The 27295-nt window shown below is 41.4% G+C and overlaps 1 protein-coding gene across 1 annotated transcript in view; it reads left to right on the plus strand.

Annotated features, from left to right (window-relative positions):
• The window catches only part of ITPR2 (inositol 1,4,5-trisphosphate receptor type 2), a 350183-nt gene that overhangs the window by 239155 nt on the left and 83733 nt on the right, over positions 1–27295 (plus strand). The window contains exons 38-44 of the mRNA XM_084631622.1: positions 13640–13748; positions 16233–16420; positions 17463–17646; positions 18260–18516; positions 19678–19878; positions 22267–22377; positions 25593–25688. Of these exons, the coding sequence (XP_084487748.1) occupies positions 13640–13748; positions 16233–16420; positions 17463–17646; positions 18260–18516; positions 19678–19878; positions 22267–22377; positions 25593–25688 (1146 nt within the window). The remainder of the gene's footprint in view (positions 1–13639; positions 13749–16232; positions 16421–17462; positions 17647–18259; positions 18517–19677; positions 19879–22266; positions 22378–25592; positions 25689–27295) is intronic.

Consider the following 27295-nt stretch of genomic DNA (forward strand, 5'->3'; position numbering starts at 1 on the left):
TAAGAGCCAGATTGCTGACCAGGTCATGCACCAGTGAGGATCCAAGCCTCTTGCAGTGCACAGGATCAACATATCTCATCCAGGACGTTCCTGAATTCATACTCAGTATTGCCTACCTCCAGCATTCAAAATCATGTGTCAGGCTCCAAAAGTCACGAGATTCACTTAAAAATAGTGAGATTTTTAAAAAATAAACTTTGAGTTCTCTTTATTTGCCTTCTTGTTTTTGAGCACATAGGGTTAATATTTTCAAGCTTTTCTCTGCAACCATAAGTGCTAGAAACTTTTTTGATATTTTTTTTCCATGTTGTAAGAGCTAAGATTTTCATGTAATCCCATAACTCCAGAAGCTGGGGCTTTAAGCAAAACACCAAACATTGCAAGACTCGCAATAGAATTGAGAGTTGGCAATAATGCATATCCAAGCGCAATACAGGAGGAAAGTTCAAACTACCATTGCTTCATCAAGGACACTAATTCTAAATGTCTTTAACTCATAGTTGACGCCCATGACAGTTATTAAAGACCATGGGCCAGATTTGTTGCTGTGTCCAGCTTATGCAGGGTACAGTGTGGGGTATCCATCTGGAGGCTCGGTACAGCTCCCTGATCCTCTGCCTGCCTCCTCCCCCAGCTGCAGGTTAGAGCAGTGAGCATATTGCAGTCTGGCTACTCCTACTTCCCCATCCCTCTCTGACCCGGATATGCTTCCTGTGCTCAGGGCTGCAGTGGAGTCAGTATAGGTGCTGGCTGTACTCCAGGGGGGAATTGCCTATCCCTTGGTAGGAAGTTAGTGAGTCTCTGGTTCCTTTGTGCTGCCTGCGCAGTGCAGAGGGAGTGAGTGGCAGTGAGAATGTGTCCCCGTATCTGCAGCGTACTGCAGCATAACATCCATTTTCTACAGCGTACTGCATTGCTCTTAGGTTCTGTCCACACAATTTTTAACCCACCATGGTTAGCTCCGAGCATGGTATGTGCCCACATTCCATGTGGTTGGAATTCTGTTAGTAACCCTGTCAATTTATGGTGTTTCACCCCAGTCAGAAGCCTAGACTGGCATGAGTTTGCTTCCTTTAACCATTTCAGCACAGTTATTTTTATAGTGTGAATCGACAGGAGCTTCTAAATATGTTTATGTAACTGGTTCTGGCCAGTTATCCTCCCTTTTAGTAATCTGATAACATCCCAGAGTGCATTTCTGTATTTTCTGTTGGCATTGCTCTGCGTGCATGTCCTTCAGGAACTCAAATAAATAGGAGCATAAGTCCCCAAGTCACTTAGGACCAGACTTTTAAAAGCATTTACATGCCTAAAGATGCAGATAGGCATCTAGGCTTTTTGGAAGTGGCTTGATTTCAGTGGGATTTAGAGAGAGAGAGAGACATTTCTGAAAATCCCAGTAAGCATCTGTCTGCAACTTTGGACACTTAAATACATTTGAAAATCTGGCCCTTTTGAAAAATTTACCCAGGATCTCAAACCTGTTTTAAAAAAATAAAAGATTAAAAACTGTAGTATGGACAGTATCTACGTACATATTTTTTAAATGGTATGTGATTGTAGGAAGGAGACTCGCTAGCAGAGAAACAGTTGTCTTTAAGGTCTCTGTGCTGACTTAAGAACAAACATATTCAATAGATTCTTTTGCAGTGTAGTGAACTTTTGATGGTTAGTCCTCCTGTAATCTCATTGTAAATGGCATAGAGCTGCTCTAGCTGAAATAACAGGCATTAACCAGATACCTCTGTAAATATTTGGGAAACTATTGACCATTAGAACTGAATGAACCTCCCACAATGAAACCCCAAACAAGGAAAAAAATTAGTATTTAGTTACTGAAAAACCCAGTGCTTGTGCCAGGTTCACTGAAACGTTTGCGGGAGTTAATTAACCTGTGCTGTGCGTTACCAAAACTTGCAGTTTTCTCGGAGTGAATGAAATTTGGGGAATTGGAACCCATGAAAACCAATTCTGATGAAAGTTTGTACCGACTCCTGCAAATTGGAACTGAGGTGTTATATAACTCAGTGGAGCTAGTGGGTGGGTGAAATTGACACACAAAGATGCCCTCTGAATCAATTAGTATCAGCAGGTGGAGATCATAATGTATCTGATTCAAAGTAGGGTAGGCAATAAGTACTGTCTGCCTTGTGAAGCTCCCACTGCTAAGCATCCATTATCTAGTAGATCCAATATCTATAGTACTTTAGCATTGAAGTTCAACATAATAGCAACATACTGAAACAGAATAATGTGATGAAAACACTTTTTAGCTACTCCTGTTATTTTTCCAAGCTACCTATCTAATTTTATCCTTAAATGTCAAAGCGCAGTAGTGCTCCTAAGTATGTAGCTGGAAATTAAGTGTGTGTTTTGCCAGGGCACTTAGGCGTAAATTTTCCTAGCAGGGCATGGAGAGTTCCTCACACACATCCTGTTAACAAATAATAGGATCTGTGTGGAAAACTCCCTCTGCATCACTTTGAAAATTTACCCCCTGCAGTACGAGTTAGATGATTTTAGCCTTCAGAAATTATGTATTTCAGATCCAGTCTGTTTCCTTAGCATTATTGATGCTAAAGACATAAATGTGTCTATGAATAAATCTTGATCAGATCTCAGATGGTCAGTGATTTAAAAACTTGGGAGAACATCAAATATGAACTTATTACAGTGCATCCTGGTATTTTATTGTCTAAACGGCAAATATTTAAAAATTGTGTAGGTGTAAAAATTGGCCTATTTTATATATACAAGTATTATGATTTCACAGAGAAATAAATGTAATCATGCAAGCAAATGGACATGCATAACATTTGATGGACTAATAGTAAAAATATTCTAGACTCTACAAAGTCAATCTATTATTTTGAATGATCCATTTGCAGCAATTGGCACAAATAAATCTGAATGCCCCTGTGTTGAGGTGTACCTATCCCTAATTTATATTCTATGCTGCTATATTTATATTGGACATATTAGTCTTTTTATAATTTAGTTTATTTTTAATATTAATATTTTTATGTCACCCAGTTTAGTTTGTATAAGTACCCCAAGAGTTCAGGCACTTTTCTGAACTTCTTGGGTCTGCAAAATTGGGCTTAATACCAGGCAAGAACCAGTTTTCATGCGACATATCTAGTTCTCCCTAGTCTATCTAGACTACAAGTACCCAGGCAGCAGCATTTGTTTTTGCAATATTTTGGCACTTATGCTTCCCTTCTTAACTGATACCCAGAATTGCCGAGGCAAATAAAATCCAAGAACAAATACATCAATAATAAAATCTAAATGTTAACTATTATTTTTTTAAACCACAGCAATTTGGTTTGAATTCAGGTTGAGTTTTGAGAGAAGGGGTAGGGCATGTTTCTGGATTCTTATTTTATCTGAACTGATTCACTCATCCCTACAATAGCTGTAACCTCAGCTTTAATCATTTAGCATTTCTGATGGAGGCAACTTGGATTAACACAAGTGGGATTTAATACCAGATTTGTGTAGCATTGAAACAATAGTGTGTTTAGAATGTGGAACATCCCTGCTTAATGAAAGAGAGTTGAGAGGTGTGGGTCGCCAGTTCTTCTATGCTAGGAGAAACTGTGTAATAAATTCTGGTACATATTTTTGATGTTCTTTTTACAGTTCTGTAAAAACTTTTGCCAAAGCAAAGTACAGCCCTGCTCCTTCTACTGAAGTCATTGCCAAAACTTCCTTGCTTTAATGGAGGCAGGACTGGATCTGAGATGTACATGATCTGATTTTTAAAAGCACTCTCTCCTCATAGAGAATGAATGCCCAGGTGCACAAAGATTAGCTTTCAGGTATCCTACATTAATTATCAGTGGAAACGTACCTGTGTCACCGAGTCTATTATTGGTGGAAACATCTTGTTTATAAAACAGAATCTGTATTTGCTGGAAACACACAGTAAGGATAGAATTTTTCCACTGGTTTTTATGGATGGAGTTCAGGGGACCAGGGTCAGGACTTACAGATTCTATTAATGGCTGTGCCATTTACTTGCTGCATGTTATTGGACACCTTTGTGTCTCTGTTTACCCATATCTGAAATGGGAAGGTAATTATGCTTAGCTACCTCACAGGAGGGTTGAATCTTAATGAAAAATTATAAAACTTTGAGAAAGTTGGGAAATGGGAAAGATTTATATAAAACTATTATTGTTATTACATACATAAAAACTATGATTAAAAACATTTAGGCTGCAAAATCAATCACTCAAAAGTTAGGAGATGCCAGATTTAAGGCTGCCTGTGCAAACTTAATTTGGCCCCCTTGTGTGAATACATTATGATAGTCCTTACATGATGAAGTATATTTTCCCACAGGACCCCTGCCTCATTCAGTGCACAGGATGGTTGGTGCTCACTTAATGAGCAGTTGTTCAGTACTTTGCTTTCTCCTCATTGTTCAGTGTGTGGCCCTAGGTCTTATTTACTGCACATTATTCATACCCTGCTCTGAAGACAGAATTGTTAATTTCCTCATGGGCTTTTCTGTGGTGTTTGTCACTATGGTATCTGAGTGCTTTATAAATATTAATTAATTTATTTTCTCATCACCCCAGTGAGATGAAAATGTGGTATTCTCCTCATTTTACAGATGGAGAACTGAGGCACAGAGATTAAGGTCAGATGTATCCCAATTTGGATGCCCAATTTGAGACACCTAGGACCTGATTTTTCAGTGTTCTTAGTGATATACAGCACCTCATATGTTTAAAGAACAGAGCGCTCAGCATTTCTGCAGATGAGACTCAGGGTCTGAAGTCAGGAATCCAGAAAATGAGGAACATGCAATTAGTGATCACATGTGAAAAGTGTGGTTTAAGTGACTTGCCCAGTATCACAGGGGAGCCCTGTGGCAGAGACGGGTAGAATCCAGATATTCATGACCTTATTTAACTACCTTAGCCATGAGACCATTCTTTCTCTACCAGCAATCCTCTGCTTCATTCACTGCACAACTTTCAATTTCTGGAAGAAGTGTAGCAGGGGTCCAACAGACAACAGCCTCCTTTACTGTACAGCCCTTATTCATCCCCAGAGCAGGACCATCCTGTGCCACTGAATGAGTAGTTGTAGGTTGCCATCCTATATGTGGATGGACATAAGAAGGGGATGGGACAGTTTACCAGGGGTTCACAGATATTTCCTAACAGCAGAGGAATGATGGTACTCAGGAATCTTGGGGAGCGTGCTCTAGTCTTTCTGCCCATTGCCCACAGGCTTGACCCCTTCCAACATGTCCCAGCTCTGCCCCATCTCTTCCAACCTCTTCCCCATCCTTGACTCCTTGTCCCAGTCCGTTTCTTCACTAGCCAGTCCTGGTTTCCACTCCTCAAGCTTCTCATTCCAAGCCCAGCCTTGCCAGTCCCAATCCCCCCTCCAGCTCCTTGTTTGATTTGTTCCCCCCTGCTCCCCTGGTCAACATTTCCCATCCCCACTGACTCCCAGTCTTACTTCCAGGGCTTCTCATCCAATCTGTGTCTCCTCCACACTCCTGGCTCCTTGTCCCAATCCCTTTGCCCAATCAGTATGTTTTCCCCTTGCACCTCGACTCCTCATCAGATCTGTTTCCCCTCCCCACACAGCATTGGTTTCCAGTACCAGTCTCCCCCAGCTCCTCATACAGTCGACCCAGTGATGCCCAGTCCCCCACACCATTGTCCTCTTCAGCTTCCAGCCCAGCAAGTCCTAGTCTTACCCCAGCTCCCAGTACCAGTCTCCTTTACAGGCAGTCCCAATCCCGCTGCAGAACAGCTAGTCCCAGTTTCCCTCTCCCCCCTGTCAGCCTCCAACTCAAATATGCCTCCCAGGCTCCTGCTCTAATGTACTCCCTCTGCCTCTCCAAACCCCCCCCCCCAGTCAGGCTCTTGGCCCCTCTGCATTCAAACCAAGTGTTTTCCTCCTCAACACAGCCCTGGCCCAGCAGGGGGAAGCAGTTTCATTGAGAGCACAGGAGAGAAGTTTTCCTGCTCCCAGTTCAGGTGCCCAAACCCAAACTCAAACTCAGCACAGCCTGCAAAAGCCCAGTTCCGCAGTTGCAGTGAAAGTCCTGCTCAGCCTCGGGCTGGAATATGCCCAATGTGGATGGAATCTTTAGGGAATTTAACTGCTAAAATCTAAGACGTCTTTACTGAGCATGTGGAAACTGATTTTTTCCCCCAGAGGTTTATAACTTGACCAAATGTTAGCAGATTTTCATGGGGAAGGCAAAAGGCACCTCTTTGACACAAAGCACCCTCTCTGCACCTCCCCCCTGTTCTAGAGCTCAAAGAAAAGGCAACCAGAACTTTTTAACATAAATAAAACAACTAACTGTGTTCTCAGACACAACTAGAGTGTTTTGACTGAAGTCTTCTAAAGAACATTCCTCCTGCAGCAGACACCCAGTATAGAAAATTGAATGGTTGGGGAAAGCTATCAGCAACTGAAAACTGTTTCTTATAATAGGAGGTGTTGGGCAACCTTAATAATAGGCCATGCCACTTGTCTTGCCGACAATTACTAAAGTGAAGGAATGGCAGAATATGTATAGATTCACTGAACCATTTTGTTTTAGCCAGACCTTAGTAGAAAAGCAATTAAAAATTGCTTACAAGGTTAACTATTCCCTTTTACAACAGTAATGACAAGTATAATGAAATATGGACTGACAGCAATAAAATTTGTACCTATTTGCTTCTATTGAATCCATATTTCCCTTTTGGAAATATTTTTCTGTCAGTCAGTGGCTATTTAGAGCTCCAATAAAGAAATATTTATAAATTGTTGTTGTTGTCTTGTGTCCTCATGTCTTTTCCCTTCAGTAGCTTTTGTTAGAGACAATGCAGGGGCATTCACTGATAACAATAAAACTGTTATGTTTTATTGTGTTCCTTCAAAGCCGTGATCAGCCTATTTTAGCTATTCATTACATAAGTAGTGAGGAGTCAGCTGAGTTCTGTTTATATACCACTTCCATGTATTAATAAAAGCTACAGAAGAAATTCCATTGTAGCCAGCAGGAGGGAGAATCAGTTAGGCAGGATTTGGGTCCAAAATGTGAAGAAATACAATAAGGTGACAATATCGCTGCACTATCTGTTATTTTAGACTCTGTGCCTATATTAGGAGTTTTGGTAATGTTTGTTGCAGACTGCTAATTCAAATTGCATTGGTGATTGTGCCCTTGCTTTGGTACTGAGCAAGGAAACTGTTACAGGGACATGGATTGCATAAAATGGTTGATTGTCTCATTTGCTTCCTTAACTTTCTGCATCCACATGACATCTCTGTTTTTGACTGACCTATTTTAGTCAGCCTACAAAAGCCCACTATACAACCAGGGCTGTCCCAGTGCATCCTGGGATTGTCCAGTTACCTATTCCATAGTGTGCAGCACTTTTGCTGGGAGTACGGGCTTTTCAGCAAAATGGTGCCCCATGGAGTGAAGCTGTGGGAGCTTAGGGGCATTCTTGGAATTTTGCATATCTCCGAGTTCCCCAGGCTCAGTCAATATTGCTATACTGCAGAGAAACAGTGCTTGCTCTTTACACTGGCAGCTAATTTCATGACAGAATGGATGGCTTGGCAGAGTCACATGGCTGTTAAAGGTCAGAAATGAGGTAGGTGAAACTCATGAGGAGGCTGAAGATCTCAAGATTGCAATCATGTGGGACAAGCTTGAGGCTGCATTTTTGTCACAGCTGTCACGGAAGCGAGGGATTCCATGGTCATCTTTCTTTTCAAACAAAAACATCCTTGACTTTTCACATTTTGAGAACTTTGAGAGCTGCCAACTCAAAGCCTGAGCTTTGTGGGAGTCTGAGAGAGGGAGCAAGAGAGAGACAGAAAGCAGGGACTCTAATAGTTAAAGCTAGTAGTATGTCATAAGACGGGGCATCAAGCATTCTGTGATTTATGCGGGAGGGAAGTCTTGGAGTTACTGTGACACTAAGTACCTCTGAATAATCTTGTAATAATCTTAGTACAAGATATGCTTTGTGTGGTATCATCTGAAGACTAATAACTCACTGATCATTAATATTCTTGCAGGATGTATGTATGCAATGGGTATTAAGAGTTATGAATGTATGCTGAAATGATAACTAAAGTGTGTGTGAACCAGGTATGTCAGGGGTGTTGTTAAACAGATCTGTCGTTTTATCTCAATTTGTGTATAAGTAGTAAAAAGGTTCCTTGAGACAGCATGGGCAGGAGATGGCAGGAAGCAGGGTATTTGGATTTCAGCAAACACAAGTGGGGGAAGAAAGAGCATGGAGCCTCCTTCACCAACAGACTCTGTCACCTCCTCTATTACTTGAATAAACAATACTTTGAAGGGTAACTCTGAGAACAATCCATGTCAAAGGTTCACTGGAGTGTAGAAGAAAGAGGTAGAGAAGTTCTCTCTCTCTCAGCTAAGATGAGAAAGGCACCAGCACCTTTGGAACTCTGGGAGAGATCCTGACCAAGCAAAAGTCAGTCACCATCTTCCTGGAAGACTGTGGGTGAGAAAGTCCATCTTGAACAAAACCTTGAATTGAAACTTGCTAGATTAAGTTTCAAACTTCTAGGTGTCTTTTCACTTTTATTTGCTTTATCTCTTATACTTGGATTCACTTAAAATCCTATCTTCTTTTGTTAATAAACTTGTTTTACTCTTAATTCTAAACCAATTCAGTGCTATTTAACTGGAGTTACCAAACAGCTCAGTTTAAAGTAGCAAATTGTTGAATATTGACTCCTTACAGTGGCAATGGATCTTAGTATATGAACCCTCAACAAGAGGACTGGACACACATTTTGGAAAAATTTGGGACTGGGTGTGTGTTGGGGTCACCCTTCAAGTAGTAACTGAGGCTGGTGGAAGCCAGTGTGTGAATGGAGTGTTGCTGACTGGCTGCTGGGAATCAGAGCTGCTGGACCAGGGCTCTAACTATACACAGCTACTCAAGGTGTGACCTGCATGTGAGTGGTCCAGGTTGGGAGCTATAACAGCAAAGCATTGTGAGGCACCCAAGTTTACAAGGCAGGAGCTGACAGCTCCTCCTCACTGGTCTGGATTGCTCCCCGGAACGTGACCGTTGCATAGCTGCTTTCAGAAGTGTCTCCATAGCATTGCTCTTCTGCTGTCTTTGTAGAGGACAAGACGGGTAAGAAAGGATGAAGAAGAGGCAGCAGTTGCTGTCTCCTGAGCAACAGGACTACAGTTGTAACTCATTCTGAATTATTAGACAAATGTTATTATATGGACTTAAACAGTGTTTGTTTTAGAATGACGATGTTTTGATTGAATAATGAAATAATAATGAATAATGAAACACGTGACATTTGACGTTGTTTTTTAAAACTATATATCAATGCCTTTTGGTCTTCTTTCCCATGACGGCACTGTGACTTTTGGTATCGCTTACCATGGCACTTTATTAGTTGTAAGTGCATTGCATGGGTTGCGGTCTAGGATGTTGCCCCAAGACAAGTATTTAGTCACGTGGCCTGACAAACACTGTCCTTTTCCACTGTATGGCCATTAAACATTCTCAAATGTATTGCCCATTCTGGAACAAGTCCCAGTCTGTGGAGATGGGAACCTGGTGTCTGTGTCTGTGAGTAGCTGAAGATAATCTACCTTTGTGTAAAGCTTTGCTTATAAAATGAGAAATTCAGACCCTGTGATCTAGGAAATAACTATTGTTTTGTGCAGGCTGGCTACATGTATAGAATATTGCATGCCACTACTTGCTTGGTTCTAACAAGTCCATTATGTCTGAGATGTATATAGCAATGAAGTCCTACAGAGTCCTGTGATTACTGTTAGAAATATTGCTGAGATAACAGAAATATTGAGTGGGGCTTCCCAGCTGTTCTGGAGGTATTGGTGAGATTCACCTGCCTCCTTTCTGCCTACCAGAGTAATCACAGGAGTATGTCAACTGGAAAGTCTACTGACCCATTGCTTTGCAAGTCCTGGAGACCATTTCGTGTTTCATAGGTTTTCAAAAACTGGTTTGCACAAGAAGGCATGGAGAAGAATTTGTAAATTTTAATAGTGTGCAGTGAGAATAGACTCTCTGTTTGTATGGCAATTCTTGGAGACCCTGCCTGGCTTCCTTGGTTAACTAAACCGAACCTGGATTACATCAGCACCTGTCATGATAACTACCACCTCATTAAGAGATTAGTTTTGTCTGAAAGTGTTTTTTGGGAGGGTGAAGGCAAGATGAAAATGCCTGCTGAAATGCAGTGAGAAAGGCAATGCCTGCATCCCCATTTTTAATTCCTCATGTCATGTTTTGCAGAACATGTGTGATACAAAATGGGAGGTTTTCTGCATGGAAAGGAATAGAGCAATAAATATTATTGCTTTATATTTAGAAGTGGAGGGACAAGGAGGTACAGGAATAATTTTGTGACAGCTTAAATATATCGTTCTTTGTCATACCTCTCTTTTTGTAATACTTCAGTTACGATGCAGCTTACTCTAATTGGTTAATACAAATGTACCGTGTTAGCCAACTGCTTTTAACAATTCTGACGACATGTTATCTACCCTTGTACACAGGATTGATGGCTCTGGCTCTTTTCTCTTTTTGTCGTCCTTTATTACAAGCGGCACGGTAATCTTTCCACCTGAGTTTAAGATCTTCCTCCTCCATGAGGACTTAGCCATCATGATCTTTTATTATGTTTGATTGAGGGAAAAACCTTGTGGTAAAAAATCTGACCACGGTGAACATAGCTCTTGTATTATTACTCTCTTTATAATTCTCAAGTTCCATACATTTTGCTCTTGTATATTCACTCGTCTCATCTAGTCTGCCTTTGAATTAGTCTGTTCAGTTCCTTATGTTCTTTCCTACATTCCCGTCTCCAAGCCATCTTCTTTCACTCTTTATCATTTAATTGCCAGCTCAAACACCTTCTCAGTTAATCTTGGATCATATGAAACAAAGGATAGAAGCAGAACTACCACCACAACATGCTAGTTTCAGAGGCCAAGGCACATGTGACCAAATCATGAATATCTGTTACATCACTGAAGAATGTAGGGAGTACATTCACCCATTGATCTTGTGCTTCACTGACTTTTCAAAAGCTGCTGATATCATCCAGCTCAGCCATCTTTGGAAGATATTGGCAGATGTGGAGATTCCAAAGGTTCTCACTGAACTCATCACAAGTATCTACAAACAGGCAGTTGCATGAACAGGAGTCTGTGACAGTGAGTGCTTTTCCATTGTTCAGCATGTGAGACAGATTTATTTTGTCTCCATGTCTTTTTAACCTATATGCAGGATTTATTATGAGGCAAGCCTGTGAGGTTTTGACAAATTGGAAGGACCTGGGATCTCCATTGGTGGACACCTCTGAACTATCCTCAGATATGCTGATGACCTGATGCTCTTTCCTACAACCACCAAAGCAATGCAACAAATGTTGGAGTTTGTAAAAACAGTTAGTGAGGAATATGGACTATTCCTGAATGCGATGAAAAGAAAATGTCTGTGCATTGACATGACTACCAAAACATGATGAAAGCAGGTATCCCAATTAATGGACAAGCTGTGGAGGAAGTAGATTAATTTAATTATCTGAGGTCATACATATCCAGCCAAGGAGGCTGTTCCAGAAATCAGAGGAAGACGAGGGATGGCTCACTCAGATATGCCCTCTCTTAAGAAACTGTGGAAAAACCATGGCATCTCAAAATGTCTGACTGTGTGAGTGGTGAAAAGCCTATTTTTTTTATGGGATGTGAATCCTGGGAAGGTAATGCTGCTGACACGAAAACAATTGAAGCATTTGACATGTGGTGCTGGCGAAGAACCATGCGTATCTCCTGGATTGAAAAAAGACAAATGCCTATGTTGGAAATATTATGGGAAAGAAGCAAGACCCTGATGTCAGAAGTCAACAGATGTATACTTGGTTGCATTAGCCGTAGAGATGGAAATAGCTTTCCAGCATAATAATAATGTTATTATGGAAGGAATGGTGAAGGGTCATTTATAGTAGGGTACAACCAGTGAGGAGATGGATGGATGGTGTGTGGAAGATTAGTGATGGATCATGAAGGCTTCAGAAAATTCTGTTATATTATCAGCAATATTTAGACATGAATAAATTGTTTTACTTATTTTAATGTTTCCCAAACAATGTGTCCCAATCAGGCACCAGATCACAATGACACTCGTTCAAATTTAGCCCAGTCATCCCTCTGTCATGATGGAGGGGTGGCCGGACCAGAGTGGCACTGTGCCTCCATGTGCCAGGCAGTGCCCAGAGCGGGGAGTCGGAGCCGCTACTGCGAGGTGTGTGTGTGTGGGATGGGCTCATTCTCTTACTCTCTTCCCCCAACCCACTCCAGTGCCTCCCCTCTGCATCGGACCAGGATTAGGGTTGTGGTGCTGGGGTGGAGGGTGCATATATGTAATGGTGGGTTGCAAAACAATATCAAATGTAGTTGGTGGGTTGCCTTATTAAAAAGTTTGGTAACTGCTGCTCCAGGTCAGGGGTGGGCAAACTTTTTGGCCCGAGGGCCACATCTGGGTGCGAAACTGTGTGGAGGGCTGGGTAGGGAAGGCTGTGCCCCCCAAACAGCCTGGCCCCAGCCCCCTATCCACCCCTCCCACTTCCCGCCCCCAACTGCCCCCCTCAAAACCCCTGACCCATCCAACACCCCCTGCTTCTTGTCCCCTGACCGCCTCCTCCTGGGACCCCCGCCCCTATCTAACCCCCCCACTCCCTGTCCCCTGACTGCCCCAATGCCTATCCACACCCTCGTCCCCAGACTGGCCCCCCGGGACCCCACCTCCTATCCAATCCCCTCTGTTCCCTGTTCCCTCTCCCCCCCCCCCGAACCTCTGCCCTATCCAACTGCTCCCTGACTGCCCGCAGGGACCTCCTGCCCTATATTCAACCCCTGTCCCCGACCCCCTTACCATGCCGCTCAGAGCAGCATGTCTGGAGCTGCGCCACCTGGCCGGAGCAAGACACACTGCCCTGCATGAGCACGCAGCCCCGCTGCCCAAAGCGCCGCCCATGTGGCGGCGTGCCTGCAGGGGAAAGGGGAACAGCGGGAGAGGGGCCGGGGGCTAGCCTCCCCAGCCAGGAGCTTAGGGGCCAGGTAGGACGGTCCCGCAGGCCGGATGTGGCCCGCAGGCTGTAGTTTGCCCACCTCTGCTCTAGGTAATAGTCTATGAGTTCATACAGCTGGGATATACAGTGTCAGTCAGTCTGAGTAATATAAGGTGACTCAAGCACGGAGGGGTAGGAGACAGCACAGTCAAGGATAGGTAGGACAAAGGGAAAGGAAGAACACGTATCTGTCTTTATGGATCCAAATGAAAAATATAGGCCTTAAAGACCACAATTAAAATATTTTTTTTAAAACACTTGATTTATTTTGAGTTTTAAAAATAAATATATTGAAAAGCAAGTTAGAAAATTTGCCATGAGATTTGTTAGGTAAAACCATACTTCTCTCAGCTACCATCCCCATTTATATATTTACTGTTTATCTAAAACTGAGTTAGCAGAATATTACTGTGGCAAACGGCTTGTTTTCCAGAAAGCAGAAATTGGCAGCTCCTGTAATGTCTCATTGCTATTTTTCATCCTTCTCCTAAAGGGCAACACTTTAAGGAAAATACTTCTAAATCGTTACTTTAAAGGAGACTATGGAAGTGGTATGAATGGGCCTCTGTCCGGCAGCTACAGCAAAACTGCACAAGTGGGAGGTAAATCAACAACGATCATTTAAGAAAAATAAAATGTCACCCTATTTTCTACTCAGGTGCATGGTAAATGCTAAGGGGATTTAGTCAGTAAATAGTTCAAACAACTGTTGACCTGTTGGGAGAGGAGCAGCGCCAAACTGTGTTAAATTGCATGCACCTGTGTCAAACAGTTGGCTTGTGTTTGGCAATCCCAAAGAATAAAAAATAAATATACAGCTCAATCCAAATTCAGACTGGCTGTGTGTAAGCATGTGCCAGAAAATCTGCAGCCAGTAGGCAGAGCAAAGCACAGAAGTTCTCCACACGTGTCCTGGTGCCACTCAAAACTCATGGAAAGGATTCTTGGCTTCACAGACCCTTCACTACCAAAGCAATTGAGGGGTCTTCAAGGAGTATGATTTGAAGGTCTGTATGTTGACAGTAGTAATTTAAGTAGGGCATGGGGAGAGGACTGTGCATAGAGCCAGATTGTGATGCACCTTAATACTACTTTTGCAGCATATACTGTATGTACGCCTGCTTTTGTGGGCCACATTTCCAGATGCTGATCCAGATGTTCCTACATAAGTTTCCAGATGTTGGCCCTATGGAAATATTTACAGTCGCTACTCTGTGGACCAAATTCTGCTCTCAGTCAGACCCTTGTAACCTGCTGAAGTCAATTGGTTGCATGTGTACAAGAGTAGAATCTGGCACTGTACATTTACACTGTGCATCTGTATGTTTGTACAGTTCATTTGTTAGTGAATATGGTGGTGATTGAGTGTGTATTCTGTTTAGCTATAACAGACGTAAGTTCTGAAGTTTATAGAATCCAGTGGAGAACATAAAATGTAGCTAGTATTGATGAGACATCATACGGGTAGCTACAGTCATACTAATGCCATTATGTCACTTAGATAGTAATATGGGTGGTTGCGGAGGGGCAGAGATTTTTGTTTTCTGCTTGCTTTTTAAATTATAAACGCAGGTACTATCAGGACTGGAAGACTTGTGGATGACTGGAGTACTACAGAAATGGTGACATAATGAGCTAAGCAATGGAGAGGGAAAGGGATTTTCAGACAGACTGCTTGAAACCTTTTCATAGATTCATAGAATATCAGGGTTAGAAGGGACCTCAGGAGGTCATCTAGTCCAACCCCCTGCTCAAAGCAGGACCAATCCCCAATTTTGCCCCAGAACCCTAAATGGTCCCCTCAAGGATTGAACTCACAACCCTGGGTTTAGCAGGCCACTGCTCAAACCACTGAGCTTGATTTTATTAAGGCCTGTTTAATTTAAGTGATTCATTAACACTTTGAACAAAGGTAGTCTTTTGTTCAAGATCAAATACTGTTAGTGTCAGCCCTCACAATAAAGATCCTTAAGACCTCCCAAAGGTTCTCCAGCAGAATCAGGGAAGACAGAATTTGACGTTCCTGAGGGCTTATCTATGCTTAAAACACTGTAGTGAGCTGTGTGTTGTAGCACTTCAGTAGAGACACTACCTACATTGGCAGGAGGGGCTTCTGCCGTCAGTGTAGGTACTCCCCCTCCATGACCGTCGGTAGCTGGGTTGACAAGAGAATAGAAGTAGTGCTGTCTATACTAAGGGTTAGGTCAGTTTAACTGCATCACTCAGGGGTGTGGATTTTTCACACCCCCTGAGCGATGTATTTATACTGACCTAATTTCATAGCGTAGACCAGGCCTCATATTTTTAATGCCTTGTTTACACACACAAAAGCTGTAACATTTTACTGTAGCAGTATAGTTCAAATGGTACAATTGCCCTAGTGTAGATTCAGTTATATCCATACAGGTGTTTATACCAGTATAATAATAATAATTAATAATATGTAGCGCTTATGTAGCTTCCCCGTAAGGGCAGGTGAATAAGCTGTACTTGTGTAAGACACCTTTATGCCAGTATAACTGCATCCAAACTGGGGGGCCGGGGTTGTATTTTTTAAAACTATTTCTACCCCTAACCAAAACAGTATTATCACTACAAAATCTGGGTGTAGACTGTACCTTAGGGTAAAAAAAACAAACCCATCAAGATAACCTTTCAGCCCATGTTGATAATTTATTAAGAAGCAAAAGAGGACATGGGTCCCCTGTCTTCAGAAGCCCTTGCAGCTCTGCTTACCTTTCAAATATGCAATAATTCAAATAAAAATGCATTTCTGTGAACAAATCACTGGGGCTCCATCATCTTTGTTGTTGGAATTACTCTGTGTTACTACGGTTTTGATCATACGTTATTTCATGTTTTTTTATTCTTGGGTCCCAGCCCTAAAGTCATTATTTATGCGAAATTATCATTTAAATCAACGGGAGATTTCCCTGAGGAAAAAAATATCAGGATTGGATTTGTTATATCGCTACTGTAAACTGAACACTTTAGAAATTAATATCCAGTTATGAGGCAGTTTATTTTAACATGTATACACAAATAGCAGTATAAATGTACAGGATCTATATTTGTCATATTTGCAGGTGGCTTTTCAGGACAAGATTCAGATAAGTCTGGGATATTGATGTCTGATATTCAGTGCCTTCTGGATAAAGAAGGTGCATCGGAACTAGTTATAGATGTTATAGTAAGCACCAAAAATGACAGAATTTTCTCAGAAGCCATCTTACTTGGTATTGCATTGCTTGAAGGTGGAAATACACAAACACAGGTATTTACTTATCATTCATTACTTTTGAAATGCACGTAGTGTGGAGACAAATGAAAAGAATTTTTTCAGTGACTTCTGTGAAAAGTTTCTCTCATGAACCAATGTATCATTATAATACAAATGCAAATGTGCTTTTGCTAATAATGCAATATCTTATGCTGTAGACTCGTCAATAGTGGAAAACACTTTTTAACTATCTTTATGTATGGAGTGCAGTACAGTACTTTTTTAACTTGTCCTTTGCCTTATGGCCGTATGAATATTATGTCCAGTTGCTTTATGTTTGTGTTTCTGAATTTAAGAATTTTGAAGAGTGCTTTTAAATAAACCATACCATCAAGTCAAAAATAGCAACAAAATTAAGTTACTTTCTGAAAAAGTTTGACACTTCTCAAAAGCCTCAAAAACCGAATTAATGTAAAAGTGACCAATATTCCATTTTGTAAGTAATGCATAAGTAATACTCTTAGCTTAAGGATTCTAATTTTTGTCCCGCAAGAATGATGCATCTTAGGGAGATCATTAATTCCGTTCCCTTTGAAAAAGAGTGTCCCTCTGAAAAAGTCTGTAGATTTAAGTTTGAGAAATAGCATCTGACAAAGAAAACTTAAAGAACGTGTATAGTTTAAGCTATAGTACTATATATACATAATTATTATTGTTATTAAACGGGAATAATAAATCACTAGAACTGTTAGAAAAATGGAAATTTCACAAAATAATTTCACTCTTTCATTTTCTTTTCAAAATTTAATATTTTGAAATGTGAAAAATTGCAGCTTACTCAACAGGCAGTCAAAATAGCATTGAAATTTTCCTCAGTTTTTCCAAAATTTCAAAATGTCATTGAAGTTTCAAAATTTGAAACATTTTGACCTGCTCTGTATATTAATTTATAAAAGAATCAGGTTGTCAATACCCAATATTTGTTTTTTGTTAGTGTACATAATTTAATGATAATCTAGAAATTACTAGTTTTGTGGAAACAATGTGTTTCTCCTTGTTTAAAATACTGACATCTAAAGGATACCTTTTCTTGCAGTATTCTACTTACCAGCAATTGAACGAGCAAAAAAAGTCAGAAAAATTCTTTAAAGTTCTGCATGACCGCATGAAAACTGCTCAGCAGGAAATACGATCAACAGTGACAGTCAACACTATTGATTTGGGTAGCAAGAAGAAGGATGATGATAGTGACATAACCATATCTGCTCCAAGAAAGAGAGGTAAAGGGGATTTTCTCTAAAATAGAGGCAAAAGAAATGCTTTGTATACGAACAGAATGTATAGCATCACTGATACCATAGCTGCTTTTCAGAGCAACAACAGCAGACTCCGGGGTGCTGAAATAAAAGTAGCTGTTTGAAAATTGTCTCTAAATTATGGGCTAGATCCTCAGTTGGCTATATCAAAATAGCTCTATTGACATCAGTGGTGCTACGCCGATGTACACAGGCGAAGGATTTGGCCCTGTATTTTTATACAAACAGAAATAAAGCTGAAACTAATAGGGCTGTTTGTGAAAGACTTATTCCAGCATAAGAACTGAATTCCCAGTCGGTGGTTCATCCATTGTTCTCATCGTTTATTGTATGTGGCGGAAAGACAGTGTTTTTTTGTTTCAGTTTTCTGTTTCAGCGTTCGTGGTTTATTTGGAAAACATTATTCTTTTGTGAACATGGCTCTGATATTTTTTTATGTGTTGCCTAGAGGTCTTTAGGGGTTGAGTGTAAAAAAAAAAACAAACAAACAAACAAAAACCCCAAACACTGTTGTTGTTCATTATTTATTAATGAATCGAGCCAGGGGGAAAATGGGAATTATCGTCTTCATTTACAGTAAGGGATTCAACACTGCACCTGAAACAGGGCATGAAGGGGCAGTTAACAGAAGCGTCTTCTGCAACATCCAAAGCTTACTCTGTGTATAGAAGAGAAATGGACCCAGAAATAGATCTTATGGGCTCAGCAACAGATACTACAAACACAGAAGAAAAGTCCACGGAGGAAGCAACAATGAGCCCTGCTATCACAATCATGCAGCCAATACTGAGATTTCTTCAGTTGCTATGTGAGAACCACAACCGAGAGCTCCAGGTATGGTTCTGTAGAATAGGTGGAAAGATTGTGCATTTGACTTAATTTTTTGTATTTCCTGAATTCTGAGTACTTAAATTTACAGGTTTTTTTGTTTTTTTGTTTTTTTTTTGGTGCGGTGAAATTTTCACCTGTTCACAAGGTGTCAAGGCTAATTCCCCACTTTGGCACTTATAGAGTGCAGAAGGTGGGGGCCTTCAAGGATTCTAAAAAAATTAATACTGGCCACTCCAGACTTGTATTAAACTCCCAAGGTTACAGCTTTCTCTGACCTTGGATGGGTAGATGCTGCCACCACCCAAGTGCAAAAACCCCTTTGAGAACCCAGGAAGGCACACTTGGGAATTCCTTCCTGTGGGGTACACTCAAGCCCCTTCTTTCTCTCTCTCTCTCTCTCTCTCACGCACACATACACACACCACACACCCTCTGGGGAAGAACTGAGAAAGAAAACAAAGGAAATCAGCTGTTTCTACCAGCTAATTAAACAACATGTGTGCACAGACCTCTTAGGACACAAATCCAATCCTGTTCTTAAAAAAGGTAAATTTTATTAAAACCAAAAAGAAAGAAAATACATCTGGAAACTTAGGCTATTGCTAGATTTAAAAAAAAACCCACTTACAAAAACTAAGCATCAAGAATAACCTTCTTGAGGTCCTGCTTAAAGGTTACAAGCAAAACAAAAGCATTTGGGATTAGCACAGAGGAGTCCACAAGCCATAAAGAAATAAACCTAATTGCGTCTTCTGGGGGTTTCAAGTGAGTAGTTTCTAGTTATGATTTGATGATTTTTCATGCCTGGTTCAAGCTCTTACAACATAACTGCAGTCCTGTCTTTCTGCTTCTCCCCAAGAACCACAACAGACAGACAAAGGGGAAGTTTTTTCCCAAAAGTTCTAGGCTTCCCATTGGCTCTTTTGGTCAGATGCCCACTCTCTTCCTTTTACCTATGCAGGGAGACTTTTTAACCCTCTACAGGTAAAGCAAGTAGAGAACAGCTACTAAGAGGGATTTTATAGCTAGCTGGCTGGCTGGGTCCATAAAAGGGAGCTTCCCCCACACCCTCCACCTTCATTTATCACACCAGGTAAGTGGAGAATTGCCATTAAAATGTAAAGCTATTCCGGTGTGGTGCCTAATCTCTTATTTTCTTTTCAGACCTTCTTAAGAAATCAGAACAACAAAACAAATTACAACCTAGTGTGTGAGACTCTCCAGTTCTTGGACTGCATTTGTGGAAGCACGACAGGCGGCCTGGGCCTGTTGGGGCTATACATCAACGAGAAGAATGTAGTTCTGGTGAACCAAACCCTTGAGAGCTTGACCGAATACTGCCAAGGCCCATGTCATGAAAATCAGGTAGCTGGAATAATCGTTTTTTGGCAAGGAAGAATTTACCTGTGTGTCCATGGGCATTACATAACCTTTTCATATTCTTAATAATTCAGGACCTGATTCAAATTATATGGCTGGCTGTACCATACTTGAAGCCTTCATAAGGTTTAAGATGCCTTTGAAAATGCACTTTTATAAGAGCTTGGACTCGTTTTGTCTAATCAGGTCTTCTCTGTAGTACAATCTCTCAGATATAGGTGGGGTGAAATCCTGGCCAAATTGAAATCAATGGGAGTTTTGCTATTGGCCATAATAGGGCCAGGATTTAAACCAAACCTCCCCCACACAGTTTGAGAGTCCTTTCAGGTTTTGAACTGTAATTGTGGCAGCACATGGCAAAGTCATTAGTAACCAAATAAGCAATAAAACCTAAATCTCGCTCATTTCTTAGCTTTTATCTGTGGTGGTCTTTCTGCAGGTTTCTAGAATATGATGACTGTAGTTCATATAGTTCCCAAGTGTTTAATGCAGCATTCTGCTGTACTTGTAAGACCAGCATCTTCAAGACTGGGTAGTGGTGATGCAATTCTTCAGTCAGATGTCAGGGATTTTCCTAAAAAATACACTCAGAAAGAGGCAGGTGTGAGGTGTACGCTGCCATGCTTTTCTGTCCTCAGCAGTTACTTTAAGGTGTGTTCAGTGTTTGCTGGCACAGATTTAGGGACCTAAGCTTGTTTGACTTTAAACACACGAATGGTCCTGTTGAGGACTTATAGTTAAATGTGTGCTTAAGTGCATTGCTGGATGGAGTCTATAAAGTCATATACCTGAGTATTTTACATCACTGTACTTGGCCTGGGTAAACGAAAGAAAAGATGTAACAGCAGATGTAATTTCACAACTTTTGTTATGGATTAGGAATGGAGAAATTTGCAGTGGACAGAATTACAAAATAAAAGCATGTTTCTTAATACTAAAATGGTTAGCTGTTGGATCATACAGTTAAATATTAATGTTACTTCCTAGCATATATCTTGCTTAACTACAAAGTGTGTTTGTCTGCAATACTGACAATCAAGCAGCCTTAATTCATACTTCAAAAAAGCTAAAGTGCACTGAAAGATAATCATATTTGCTTAAAAACTCATGGGTCAAACTATTTGAAAATACAGAGATAATTAGAGTGCTGTAAAAGGAAAGAAAAATGTGTTTTCAAGTTAACTTTCTATCTAGCTTCACAGAGAACACTGGTAATGAAAAAATATGATTGATTGTTTAGACTTCATTACCTAGACCGCTGTGAAGTAACTAAGGAATGAAGTTATGCTCTTTTACATCAACTGAAGACGTGATCCTGTGTATTTCAGAGGCAGATACTCAGTTCTGTCATTTCTATCTCATTTTCTCTGCTTTTTATTTTTAAGCTTTTTCTTCTCTAATGTTATATAATGTTTTTAAAAGAAAAAAAATCCACAAGCTTTTTTAGCCTGGTGTTTGTTATAGCTGAAAAGGGCCAGAACTCTAGTTGTGAAAATATTCAGAATTACCGTTCGCCACAGTTGCAAATTTCAGATGCTGTATTTTTTTAAAAAACAAAAACAAGCACCCTCCCGTGTGTGTGTGTGTGTGTATATAAAATATATAAAACCTGCATTTGTGCACACAAATCATATAGTCATGTAGGCTACGTCTACGCTACTGGTGGTAGCATGTAGTATTATGTGTAGCTACCCGCTGCAGAGAAAAATAGGCTGTGTCCATACCTCAGTGTGTACGTGTAGCTACACAGTTCAGACAGAGGCTCTGGCAGAGGGGCGGCAGGGGGGAAAGGCTTCAGTAGCTCCCCCACCATTCAGAGTCTTTCCCCGGTGCTGGAACATTTCGCTGTGGAGGGGGAAGGGCTCTAGCAGCAGGGAGCTGGCGGACCTTTCCCCAAGGCCAGAGTCTTTTCCTGAGGCAAGGAAGGGTTCTGGAAGGGGGGAGGCAGCAGGGAAAGGTCCATCAGCCTTTCCCCGCAGAGGGGAAGTACTCCAGCAGCAGGGAGCTGGTAGAGCCTTTCCCCCTTGCTTTCCTCCTGCCAGAGACTTTTCCAACTGGGGGACGTTGTTCGCCCCAGAGGAGAGAGGCTCCAATAGTGGGGAATCAGTGAGACACCACAGTGCTAAAAATAGCAGCGGGAGGTAGCAGGGACTTGTAGCAGGGATGGGTGGTGACATGTTGGCTCTACACAACAGAAAGCTCCTGCTCCACGGGGGTGATCCTCCCTCCTATGGCCAGCTACCGTTGCTTTAGGGCCACTTTGCACTGGCCATTGGGTATAATGCTGCCACAGAGCAGCCTAGGATCTGAGCCCTTGTTTTGAAAATATGCTCATATGTGTGCATCTCTCTCTTTTCTTTTCATTTTAAAAAGACCTGCATTGCTACCCATGAGTCTAATGGAATTGATATTATAATTGCACTGATCCTGAATGACATAAACCCTCTTGGCAAATATTGCATGGACCTGGTGCTTCAGCTAAAGGTATGGAAAATATTTTTATTTATCTATTCAGATTCAAGTAATGATGATGATGATGATGAAAATGCCTATGCAAGAGTGCTAGGCATCCTGACACTTACTTAGTGTCATGACGGCATAATATACCTGGTGGCCTTAGTAAGCAAATTAACTCGATTCGGCTCAGCTCAACCAGTGAATCAGACACAGAGACATTCCTTTCTACCCACCATCATATCCAGGAACTTGCCTTCAACTTCCTCTAAAAACCTTATCAAATAGATACTGTATATCTGGTATGAAGAGTCTGTGTTCTGGATATAAAATCTGGTGGTGTGCTTCTCAAGTAATGTGACACTTCAGGTATTGCTACATATGAACAGAACTGGTCTAAATTTTTTCATCAAACATTACAAAATGCCAGGAATAAGGTTGCCTGTGCAACCTTAATTGGGTCCCCTTGGACATCTGCATTATGATACCATCTTTTAATTGTATGATTACATACTGTTTTTTTCATAGGACCCTTCATTGCACAGGATGGATGATGCTTACTTAATGAGCAGCTATTCAGCCTTCTAATTTCTCCTCATTATTCAATGCCCCACTCATTTGGGGTGCCCAATTTAAGACACCTGAGACCTGATTTTTTCCGTGTTCATAGCATTGTAAAGCACTTTATATGTTCTGTAAATCAGTGCTCAGGGGCTCAAGTTGGCCACCCAGAAAATGGGCACACAGTGACCACCTGTGAAAAATTTTTTTATAAGTGACTTGTCCAACATCCTGCAGGAGCACTGCGGTAAAGGGCTAGAATCCAGTTCACCAGTGCAGTATTCAACTGCCTTAATCATGGGACCATCCTTTTTCTTCCTGCAGTCTCCCACCTCATTCACTGCACAAGTTCCAACTTCTGGAACAAGTGCAGCAGGGGTCCTACAGACAGCAATCTCCTTCCCTACACCACCCTGATTCGTCCCCAGTGCAGGTCCACCCTGTGCACTGAATGAGGCAGAAGTCTTTTGGAAAAAGTAGTATGTCATTATGTAAATAAAGATGATCTCCTTATGCTTGATTCCTCCTGCCCTGTCCACTCCAACCTGTGCCTGTCTTCTTGTCCCAGGCCCATTCTTCTCATATACCCAGTTCCAGTTTCCACTCCTCCGGCTTCCTATCTCAGTCCCAGTCTCCTTGCCCAGCCAGTTCTTATCTTACTCTCTAGACACCCCATCCCAGCACCTACCTTCTTTCCACCATATCTTGTGCCCAGTCTCCTTGCCCAGCCAATCTCTGTTTCTCCCCCTCCGCCCCAATGACTCTGTCCTTTGTCTCTCCCACACACACGCTTTCCCTGTCCCCACTGGTTCTCAGTCACTCTCTTCCTCCCCAGGTTCCTCCTCCAATCTCAACCTGCCCCCACATCCTCTTTGGTTCCTTGTTCCTGGCTCTTTGCCCCACTGTCTTTGCCCAACTAGTGCCAGTTCTCCCCCCTGTGCCGTGGCTCCTCATCAGATCTGTCTCCCTTCCTCCCCATCTCCTTCCTTCCACCCCACTGGTTCCCAGTTTCAGAATCCTTGCTTAGCCAGGCAGTCTCCTTCACCAGCATCTCATCCAATGGGACTCCCTCCAGTCTGCGGCTCCATGCCCAACCCATCCTACTCTGCCCCCCTTCCTCCTGTCCCAGTTTCCCCCTAGGGTTCCTTGTCCAACTGGGACTAGTGTCTATGGTGGGGGGCTCAAGAGAACAGGAGTTCCAGTGACTGACTTCAGCACAGCCTTCAGCATCTCAGTACGTCAACTGCAGAGAGAGTCCTGCATAGCCTTGAGTGGGAACATGCTTCACTGTGGACAGAACGCTTTGAAGATTTTAAAGTTGCCAAGCAAGTCTCTACCAAGCATGTGCAAACTGTGATTTTTTTTCCAGAGGCTTATAACTTGGTGAAATGTAGGTGGATTTTCATGTGGAAAACAAAAGGCCTGATCCTCCCACAAAGGTCACCCCCTTCCAAATTTCAAGTCCCCACTCCAAAGCATGGGGGTTATAGAACTGCTCAAAGAAGAAGTCACAAGAATGTTTTAACATGGGCAAAACAATGTTTTTTGCCTCATTCTTGAAAAGGGCTGAACTTTTATGGCGGAAATTTTCCAAAATAGTTCTGCCTGAGGCAGGAACCCAGCGTGTCAAATTTCAGCTCTAACAGTTAGTTTGGCAAATTGATAAGCGACTGAGAACAGGATTGGGAAATATTGGGCAGCCTTAATAATAGGTGCATTTCCAGCTGTGCTTCTAGCAAGGGACCCCATTATGCCTTCACATTTTCATACAGGGGACCTCTTGGGGTTAGCATAGTATCTCAGCAATTCACAAACACAAATACATTTAGCCTCACAACATGCTTGCGAGGTGTAGAAGTATTATTATCCCCATTTTATAGATGGGGATCTGAGGCGCAGAGAGGTTTTGACTTGCCTAGGATCACACAGGAAGTTTGCGGCAGAGCTGGGAATTGAACCAAGGTCTGCCCAGTATAGTGCTTGAACCATGAGACCAACCTTCCTCCCCAGTGGACTCCAATTGATTTTAATTGGAGCAAGATCAGGTCCCAGACTCTTGGAAGTTATGGAGCTACTACTGTTTAAGGACATGGTATTTTATCCCTGGGAGAGATCTGAGTGAAAATCTGATAGTTAACACTCCTGCCAGGAGTCCAGGAATATGCTCAGTACTTGGTATTCAGATTAAATTTGAAGATTATGAAATGCATGAAATCTGTTGATTTTATAGCCTATCGGGTAATTAATTATGCTTTAAAAAACAAAAAGGGAAGGAAACATGCGTCATAGGCAAAACCTTTTGTATGGTACACTTTGTAATTACCTCTGCTCTCAATTGTTTAACAAAATGACAAAAACTGTGAGCTGGGCAATAAGAACAGGAAATGGGATCTCATTTGTTGTGCTCAATGCAGAATAAAGCTTTGTATTTAAAAGTCAGACATTTTTCAATATTTAAAATACCCCTTCCAATATATTATACGTAGTTAGTTATTTTTACAGCACATTGACATTAAAGTCAGAGGGCAGCTATTTACTATGTCAATAACATAAAAGATGCAAGCAGTTTAAAATCGTATCCACTAAAAAAAGTGGTCCTAGTAATTTCAATTAAAATGAATGCAAGGATCGTTAATCCATGAAATAGATTTTACATTTGCATTAACTTGGTTTTGTATCTCTAGAACAATGCCTCTAAGCTTTTGCTGGCTATTATGGAAAGCAGGCATGACAGTGAGAATGCAGAAAGAATCCTTTTTAATATGAGACCAAGGGAACTGGTAAGAAAACTTCTGAATATTCATAAATCTTTTGGCTATACCCCACCCCCAATAAACTCTATCGTCAAAATATTTTGTAAAGGATCTGTGTCTAAACTGAACAGTAATGGCTGCATATAGGGATATAGCATATCAAGCTAGTACTAATCCTCCAAAGGTATTTTTGAAGGATCAAGCATGCATGATTTCATTCTTTATGACTTCATGATTTTTATCCGTTCCAAGCACTTTTCTGTAATTGTTTCCTAACTAAATGATCATACTCCAGTAAACTGTCTTCAAGTACATTTTGTCAGTAGCTGGGAAATTAAGCTTATACTATTTGTGATACCACACTAAGAAAAAAAAAATGCACCTCACAGGCAAAACAAAAAAGTCAAAACCATATTTTTACTTTTATCTTTGAATAGGGATAATATTTGTAATTGTCCCCCGTGAATTTCTGTTGTGGTGGAAAAGCTGGGGGAGTGGCCAGTTCCATCCAATATGGACAATTTGGTGACTGGAAAAAACATGATCCCATCCTGCAGTAAGATCTGTGTGGATCTCCCCTAGTGCCTGTGCAGAGCACTTTGAGTGAGTCAGGCTCCACCCTGCCCCCATTTCCTCTCCCCTGGATCTCATTGCAGGATCAGGGCCTGTGTGAGGTACAAAGATATTATATTTTCTGTAAACTCTCTGAGAGACCTTAAGATCCCTGACCCATCCAACATCCTGTCCCTGATTCCTACCTTCCCTTCCTCTTTGACTGCTCTTCTATACACAGCTTGCTGCTGTGTATACACATGTTGCTGCATGCTTCCAGCCAGGAATAGGTTGCAAGTGTCCTGCATTATAAGTCCCATCAACAAGGCACTGCCTGCAGTGTCAGCAATCTTCCTTTAAACATACATTTCAAAAAGCGCCCTTTCTCGAGGCCCAGGATTTGTGTTGATTTCTCACAGAAGTTTTGTTAGTGAAAAACGTTGCCATTTTGAGCTTCACAAAATTTAGTAGAAATTAGTGGGGGGGGGGGGGTTCAAAGAATTTGCTAAAACAGAGTAGATCAGTGGTTCATCTAGTCTGGTATCATGCTTCTGGCCTTGAGGCTTTGAGGATAAGACCAAATAAACTAAGTAATTGTGCAGTGTTGTACGTGGAGAGAAAAATTCCTTCCTGACCCTTGCAAAGCCATTAGTTTATCACTTGAAGCACATGACATGATTAGCTTGGGTTTTAAAAATGGAAAAGGTGAATTTCACAAGCTCTTCCACACAGTTCATTGTTAGATTTTAATCTTAATTGTAGATAACTTAATTTTTCTTGCACTCTCTCCCAGAAACCCATTTTTATACTGTTTTACTGGTGACTATTAGGAAAAAAAATCAATGCTTGAATTCCTGGCGCTACTGAAGTCAGTGAAAGTTTTGTCATTGACTTCAGTGGGGCCAGGATTTCACCCTGTCAGTATGTAAGACATTCAGAAGGTTAAAATGCGGCCCCCCATGTACAAAGTTTAAGAAACCAGGGATGGAGTGGTACAAACTTCCCTCCCAACATACAGCTAGGCCGTGAGACTGTAACACAACCCCTCCAGGGCTGCTATTCCAGCCTATGGGAATAATCAT

This window comes from Lepidochelys olivacea (genome assembly GCF_965140295.1).
Source record: "Lepidochelys olivacea isolate rLepOli2 genome assembly, chromosome: 1".
Classification (NCBI taxonomy): Eukaryota; Metazoa; Chordata; order Testudines; family Cheloniidae; genus Lepidochelys; species Lepidochelys olivacea.